Here is an 8,065-nt window from a genome sequence, read left to right as displayed (position 1 = left end):
TACTATATCTTCTGGTGGTTTCTGTTTGAGAATCCTAAATCTTGCGGGTGATCTATGGACCAAATTCAAATGCGCTTTCACTATGTCTTAGATGCCATATTCAGATATTTTCTTCCGTTATCTTTAATGATACCATGACTTTTTTGAGGTTGTTAAAACCCAGGTTTAGTCACGGAAGCCATTCAACAGATTGCATATCTCCTACTTGCTGTTTTTTGTATGGTCAGGGTTGTTTTGTGTCCACAAAATAAACGAATGGTATTACCAGCCAACCAAAAACGGTAAAGATGGTTACCACTGGTAGGCAATCACACACAAGATTTGTTGGGTTGAATCCATGGATTTTAAAGCGCTAGCTAGTTATTAGCATTGTTGCAAACTGTTCTGTGTAAAGGAGGTGTCCAGTAAAAGGCCAGCAACTACGACCCTGGTTATCATGTCTTAAGGAACAACACTTCATATTTCTTCAAGTTTTAACTCTGCTTTGCAGATAAAGATTGACCCTGGTTGTTGAACACTGATCAATGATCATGTTTGCTATTTGTAGATGACGTGGCTCTAGAATATGATCCTGTCATGTTGTCCACATATGAAAAGAGAGCGGGCCTGCAACTGGCAGAAGTGCTCAAGGATATAAACCAAGAGTGAAATCATATTCTACGCAAAAGGGCGAATATGAAGAGCATAGCATAGGATCCCTTCCCTTGGACATCGAAGTAGTACCGGGTAGTCTGAAGCCACCATCTAAGCAACAACTACCGCTACTCCTATCCACATGATGAAGGGATATCGATAGTCCGAGCCTAATACCAAACAAACATCGCACCAAAACCTAACATCTAAAGCCGGAGGCCCCAACCAAGCCACATACTCAAACCGGTCCGACGCACTCTCATGTGTCATCGCCGCCGTCTTCCACCAATCCATCTCCAGAGCAGAAAATAACGCACCGACCTTGCCAGGCCTCTCTGCCATCGACGCCACCATGACGCAGACAGTGTCCTCCTCCCGCGCGAGTCCATCTCCGCGCATCGGACGCCGAGTCTCCACTGCGCCACGCTGCCGAGATCTGCTGCCATCAATGTGTAAGATTAGGCACTGCTCCACCAAAGAAGCCATCCACTGCTCCCTCGAGCCCGCGTACACCTCCAAGAATGACGCCCCCAAGGAGGAAACAACATAGAGGGCTGCCGTCATCCGATCTACCGATTTAGGGTTTCCCCGGAGGTAGCATATAGAGGTCCAAAGCTTCTCCACGGCGATGCCTTCAAGAAGGTAATGACACAAAAGAGTGCTGCCATCGCCGGTCTTGGCAACAAGCTGAGAACGAGGTTTTCACCCGGATCCGCTCGATGAACCTCCATCAACCATCGTGTGCACGACTTGCAACTGATCTGAGCCGCCGCGCAGCAAGCAGGCCATACCGGCCAGATCAGATCTGTCAGGAGGCCAGACCACTCATTGCGCCGACACGTCCACCAGGCCCTCCATGTTGCCGCCTAACGCAGCCAACGCCGCAGCCCAAAGCAAGGCATGCCGCCGCGCCCGCAGCCATCAACGCCCGAGGCGCCGCCGGCGGTCAAGGCAGGGACGCTCGCCGCGCCGCCAAGGCAGATCGGCCGCGCCTCCTCACACAGCAGGGCTCCGCACCATCCCCATGGCGCAGGAGAGAGGGAGCCCTCCGGCCATCGCCATCGCCCCCCCCCCCCCCCCGGGCTGTAGGCCAGCGTCGTCCTTCGGCGGCAGCAGAGGGAGGGAGGGAAGTAGGGTGAGCCCTCGATGGCTAGGGTTTCATCCCCACCCGAGTCGCACGAGCGGGGGCGATGCGGGCGTCTTGGCAAGGCTCTCAACAACAAAAAATTAGGTGGGCCAGGAGTGGAGGAGAGTTCAAACGTATTTTATGGCCGGACGCTTCGACAAAGTTTGACAAGATACATCCTGTCGGTAGAAAACAGGTGTTGACAAAAGGAAAAAGAAGACAAGAAGCATGAGCACTACAAGAAGGCCAAGTGCTCTCTGTCGACAAGTGAAGTATATGTTTTTTCTCTCTTTTTTTGATTGATGGGAAGTAAAGTAAAAGATAGATGAGTCTTGTATTCAAACTCTGGTATGTTCCCTCACAGCGGAAGCTGGGGAAAATTCGAACAAACCGTCGAAGCTGTGTATGTTTACGCCCCTAGAAATGGTATGGTAAAAGATCAAAGTTTGTGCTGAATACTATATCTTCTGGTGTTTTCTGTTTGAGAATCCTAAATCTTGCGGGTGATCTATGAACCAAATTCAGCACAGTAGTTCAACTGCACTTTCACTATGTTTTAGTTGTCATATTCAGATATTTTCTTTCATTCTCTTTATTTATACCACGACTTTGTTCAAAGGTGTTGAAAATCAGGTTTAGTCACGGAAGCCACCCAACAGAATGCATATTTCTCACCTCAAAAAGAAAAGAAAAAAAGAATGCATATTTCTACTGTTTTGTGTGTGGCCAGGGTTGTTTTTGTGTCCACAATATAAAACGAATGCTATTACCAGCCTGCCAAAAAGGGTCAAGATGGTTACCACTGGTAAACAATCATAGTTGGGTTGAATCCATGGATTTTTTAAGCGCTAGCTAGTTATTAGCATTGTTGCAAACTGTTCTGTGTAAAGGAGGTGTCCAGTAAAAGGCCAGCCAACTATGACCCTGGTTGTCATGTCTTGAGGAACAGCACTTTATGTTTCTTTAAGTTGTAACTCTGCTTTGCAAATAAAGATTGACCCTGGTTGTTGACACTGATCAATGATCATGTGTGCTATTTGTAGATGACGTGGGCTCTAGAATATTATCCAGACATGTTCTCCACATATGAAGAGAGCGGGCCTACAACTGGCAGAAGTGCTCAAGGATATAAACCAAGAGTAAAATCAACCAGTCAGTTTGGCAAGTACAGAGGGCGAATATGAAGAGCATAGCATAGGATCCCTTCCCTTGGACATATATACATTGAGATACATTTCCACTTTGCTAGAGAAAAGTAAGATGAGGTGCATCCATTCAACAAGGAATTTGGAGGAATTCAAACGTATTTTATCCCCGGATGCTTCAGCAAAGTTTGACAAGATACATCATGTGGGTGGAAAACAAGTGTCGACAAAAGGAAAAAGAAGACAAGAAGCCTGAGCACTATAAGAAGGCCAGGTGCTCTCTGTCGACAAGTAAAGTATACGGTTTTTTTCTTTCACTTTTTGATTGATGGGAAGTAAAGTAAAAGATAGATGACGAGGAGGAGGAGTTGGCGCCCACGAATTTCAGCCCAGTCGACAGACACAGATCAAAATCAAATCAATGGCAGGCACTTGCTTGTTCGTGGGGTGGCCACTCACTCTCTACTAGTTGCAACAACGCACATGTTGTAGAAACTATAAATAACGATAGATGCAACACCCAAGCAGTTTGTACACCAAGAGCGCCTGTGAATCACTCACTAGAGCTGAATGAATCCCATGGTGAAATGCTGCCTGCTGCTCCTCCTCTTCTTGGCGGTTCTCTTGCCTGAGGCGCGCGCGACCTCGTGCCACTCCGATGACCTACACGCGCTGTGGGGCTTCGCCGGGAACCTTAGCAGGGGGGCCGTTCTCCTTCGCGCCGCGTGGTCCGGCGCCATGTGCTGCGCCTGGGATGGTGTGGGTTGTGACGCCGCCAACGGCCGCGTCACGTCGTTGTGCCTTCCTGGACATGGCCTTGTGGGGTCCATCCCAGGAGCCTCCCTCGCAGGCCTCGCGTGGCTGGAGGAACTCGACCTCGGCTACAACAGCTTGCACAACATCTCAGGGGCGCTCACCATGCTGCGTGGGTGCCAGAACCTCACCACGTTAATTCTCACCAAGAATTTCGGCGGCGAGGAGCTACCAGGCGATGGCTTTATTGGGTTCAAGAGCCTCGTGATGTTCGACCTTGGTGATTGTGCTCTCAAGGGCAGGGTTCCGGGATGGTTATCTCAATGCAAGAACTTGGAGGTCCTTGACTTGTCCCACAACCAACTGGTCGGCACCATCCCGTCGTGGATTGGTAGGCTTGATCACCTTTGCTACTTGGATCTCTCCAACAATACATTGGTTGGCGAGGTACCCAAGAGTTCTAAGGGCCTCAACACCTCTGGGTGTTCACCAGGTATCAGTTTCACTAACATGTCATTGTATCTGAAGCATGGCGGAAGAAGCACACTTCGCCGACAACTTAATCATGCCCCAAATGTCATAGCTGGGACCAACAACATTGTCAAATCTGGGAGCAACAACGTTGTGGCTGGGAACGACAACACTATCATATTTGGGAATAACAACGCCGTATCCGGGAGCTACCAGGTCGTATATGGTAATAACCATGTCGTAACTGGGGATAACCATGTCGTATCTGGGAGCAACCATGCCGCGTCTGGGAGCCATCATGTCGTGATTGGAAAACACAATATTGTATCCGGGACCCACAATGACGTAGGTGGGAGCAAAAATATCGTGTCTGGTAGCAACAATGTTGTATCTGGGAGCCACAATACCGTGTCCGGTAAGAACCATTTCGTGACTGGGCACAACAAAGTCGTAACCTGAGGTTAATGACTGTACACATCATAGCATAAGTGCGCGCTGCAGCATCCGTCTGTCCATGTTGCCAGAAGATGTACTTTTGGGTATGATAAAGAATAAATAACGAGACTCATGTATTCAGGGCAAAACTGATGTATCAGGAGTTTTAATAGCTTGTATGACATATCCAAAACTTATGTATGTATGTGGGTACGTAAAAGGAAAAGGAGATGTGTCCATTCCCTCTACATGCCCCTGACTCATCTCACAGGATACTTTACTTACACGTAGGCTGAGAACACATGTCCTTTTCCCTGGGTTATGCTTTGCTGCAAATCCATGCCAGCCTGCCATATCTCTATTGTTTCATGCAATGCAGTACACTACACTCATTCCATATTATTCTCACATGTACGTACTCTCTCTGTTCCAAATTACCTAGATGTATCTAGACTTACTTTAGTTTTAAATACATCCATTTATATCTATTTCTGCCACAAGTAATTCAGGATGAAGAGAATAGTAACCAATGAATAGATACAAGAGAAAACTCCCAACAATATTAATATCCATCCATCATATGAGCTTCAGAGCTGCTGCGGACAAATGCTGCCTCCACAGCAGCAGCCTCAAACTGCAGGTCGAAGCCACTCCCGTCATATCAAGCACCGCATCATCAGGGACAACTGCGTGGCCGCCTTCATCAACAAGCACGCTAAGAGCATCCTCAATAGATGGTTCAAAATGTAAAAGTAACTAAATTTTGGATTGTCTCAAGCCAAAAATGCAGCTCCAACAGACGGTTCATATGTAAAAAAAAATAGACTGCGGCCTCTCGTGATGTAAAATACAACACATCGCGGTGCAAATTTACATCACGAGGTGCACCTGGTCCAAAACCAGCTGCCGCCCGCGAACGCCCAACCGCCAGTTCCTTTCCTTTCCCGTTCGCCCGCCCGCGACCTCCCGCCCGTCCGCCGCCGCCCTGCCGCCTCCACACCCCGCCGCACGCTGCCCGCATCAGATCCGGCCCCGCCCCGCCCCCGCCGCTGTTTCCACGCCGTCCCGCCGCCCGCCTGCCGCGGATCCTGCCACGGCCGCAGCGCACGCCGCCGCCCCGTCCGCCGCAGCTTCGACCTGCCTTAGCTCCGACCCGCCGCAGCTCCGCCTGGCCCCGGCCCACCCGCCGTAGCTCCGACCCGCCCCGGCTCCGTCCGCCACCGCCGCCCTGCCCGGCTCCGTCCGCCACCGCCCCTCAGTTTCGCCCCGACCGGCTCCGTCCGCCACCGCCCCGGCCGCAACGCCGCCGCTCCACCGCTCTCACCGCTCTCCGATGGCACCGAAGAAGACGCCGAAGGGCAAGTCGGCCTTCTTCGGCATGAGGCAGAAGCCCTCCGGTAACTTTGGAGTGGAGTTCTCCGACGCCGGGAGGCGTTGGTGGATCGGCACGTACCCCTCCTACCACGTGGCCGCGCGTGCCTACGATGTGGCGGTGTGGCATGCCGAGAGGCCTCGGGAGCACCTCAACTCCCAGAGATTGAGAGTCGGGCGGAAACGGAGATGCTTGTGCCGTAGGGCATCAAGATGAAGGAGATCCCGACGAAGAAGACGACGACGAAGAAGCCGACGGTTGTCGTCAGTGCCGGCGAGACTGATGAGGAGGCGATGCCAAGTTTTCCTCGGGAGCATCCGGAGTACGTCCAGGCCGAGCTGGAGTACTACTGGAAGCGTGAGGCGAAGCAGAAGAAGAAGGGGCGAAGAAGGAGGACGAGGCCGGTCCCTCGACGGTGATCCCCATCGAGTCCTCTTCCGAGGAGGACTGGGCAGACTTCTCAGAGGAGGAGGAGGGGTGTGATGACCCGGAGAAGGAGGAATTCTGGGCGCAGTTCCGCAGCTCCGACGATGAGGAGTAGTTTATCTAGTAGTTTGAATAAGTAGTAGTTGAAGTTCATGTATGAAACTATGTTGAATTTGATGTTTGAACTATGTTGAATGGACTAGTAGTTTGTCATTTTGAAAAATTTACATCTTCATTTTGGACCGTCTATTGAAGTTGCTCTTTTGGACCATCAATTTGGATCATTTGTTGGGGTTGAGCTTTTTTCGAAGCTCCAAAACGCACTTTTTGACGGTTCAAATTTTACATCTCTAATTTTGGACCTTCAAATTTTAAACCATCTATTGAAGATGCTCTAAGGGCATCTACAATGGTGAGCACTTATCCAGGCGCTTAAAAAAGAAAAAAATAATTTCAGAAAATTGAAAAGGCCATAAGAGTTATCTCTTCCAATGCAATGCAAGGCGCTAACCAATGCGCAACCGCAAAAAAAGGGCGCTAACCACCAACGCTTAATACGGCTCAGGAAACAATAATGCTAAGCACTCGTTGCTATATTTTGAGTAGATGTCAACCCCGACGCCGGGAGAGTTAAGGCCTTATACAATGGGAGGTGCTTAGAGAGATGCTTAGAAAAATAAATCGGGTTTTTCTGAAGCATCGGTGCCTATTTCTAAAGGAGAGACGCTTAGTTAAGCGTATATCCTGTACAAATAAGCACCGGTGCTTAAAAAAAGTCTGGTTTATTTTCTCTAAGCACCTCCCATTGTACAAGGCCTAACGATGCAACTGTAGCTTGGGCGGGAAAATTTTCCTCGCGCCCTCCTTTAGCGCCGAGCGTTGGAGATGCCCAAAGAGACGCACAGTGGTGCTCCAAAACTAGTATCATGCATGTGATACTACCTTCATAATGCACAATATTATAGAGTGAGTATCTTATTTAATTGTTTCTATAACCCTAATATGAAGATGTGGACAATATATAGATACTAGGTTTCTCCATTTACATGCTATGCTATGGTATCATATTATGATACTACAAGTGTCCCTCTCTTCACTTAATGATATGCCATGTCAGCTTCATGCCTAATTGACATTGCATGATACTAGCTATGATACTTTCACTAGAATATTCTTTTGTTGTTAAGTCAGTTGCACAGCCCCGACCCCCGCGTCGTCCCCAGGCGACTCGGGGGATCCCCTTCTCTCCGGTCGGCTGGCGCCGCACCCCTCTCCCCCCCTCGCCACCGCCAGAAGATGCGGCCGGGCTAAGCCCGCGCTGCGGACGGCGGCGGCGGGGCGTTCGCTGCGCAGCGACAAGGTTCCGCGGTGGTGGGAGGCGCTCTTTCCCCCCGGCTAGGCGGCGATGCCATAGCGGCTCCCCATGTGCGGCGCCGGTGGCTCCCTGCGTGGATCTCGCGCTTGCGTTGCCGGATCCGGCCAGCGCGGGTGAGGAGGGGTGGCGGCCCTCCTTCCCCTGCTCGTGGGCAGCCCGGCGGCTTCGGCGGCCCTGCAACATTGGCGTCCTGGTGGTGCTCCTCTGTGGACGCCCCTTTGTGCTGTGGCGGCAGCTCCCAGTGTGCAGCGGTGGCGGCTCCCGGCACGGATCTCGTGCTTCTGGGCCCGGCCGACGCGGGTGCGGAGGGGTGGCGGCTCTCCTGCCCC

At 50.8% G+C, this 8,065-nt stretch overlaps 1 protein-coding gene and 1 pseudogene across 1 annotated transcript; both read left to right on the top strand.

Moving 5' to 3' along the window:
* The first annotated feature begins 2,420 nt into the window (after positions 1-2,420).
* On the top strand, positions 2,421-4,782 carry LOC125556627 (uncharacterized). The gene has a single exon (XM_048719314.2). It carries the CDS (start codon positions 3,475-3,477, stop codon positions 4,585-4,587), a length of 1,113 nt encoding a protein of 370 aa, XP_048575271.1. The 5' UTR covers positions 2,421-3,474; the 3' UTR covers positions 4,588-4,782.
* Positions 4,783-5,896: 1,114 nt separating this feature from the next.
* On the top strand, positions 5,897-6,476 carry LOC125555377 (uncharacterized; annotated as a pseudogene).
* The last annotated feature ends 1,589 nt before the right edge of the window (positions 6,477-8,065 follow it).

Source organism: Triticum urartu, chromosome 5A, assembly GCF_056163025.1.
Source record: "Triticum urartu cultivar PI428250 chromosome 5A, HENAU_Tu73, whole genome shotgun sequence".
NCBI classification, from domain to species: Eukaryota; Viridiplantae; Streptophyta; class Magnoliopsida; order Poales; family Poaceae; genus Triticum; species Triticum urartu.
Note: the sequence above shows the minus strand (reverse complement) of the source record. Positions and strands in the feature narration are given on the sequence as shown.

What these genes read in the sequence shown, in the direction of transcription:
- LOC125556627 (XM_048719314.2), top strand. Translation starts at nt 3,475, where the DNA reads ATGAATCCCATGGTGAAATGCTGCCTGCTGCTCCTCCTCTTCTTGGCG.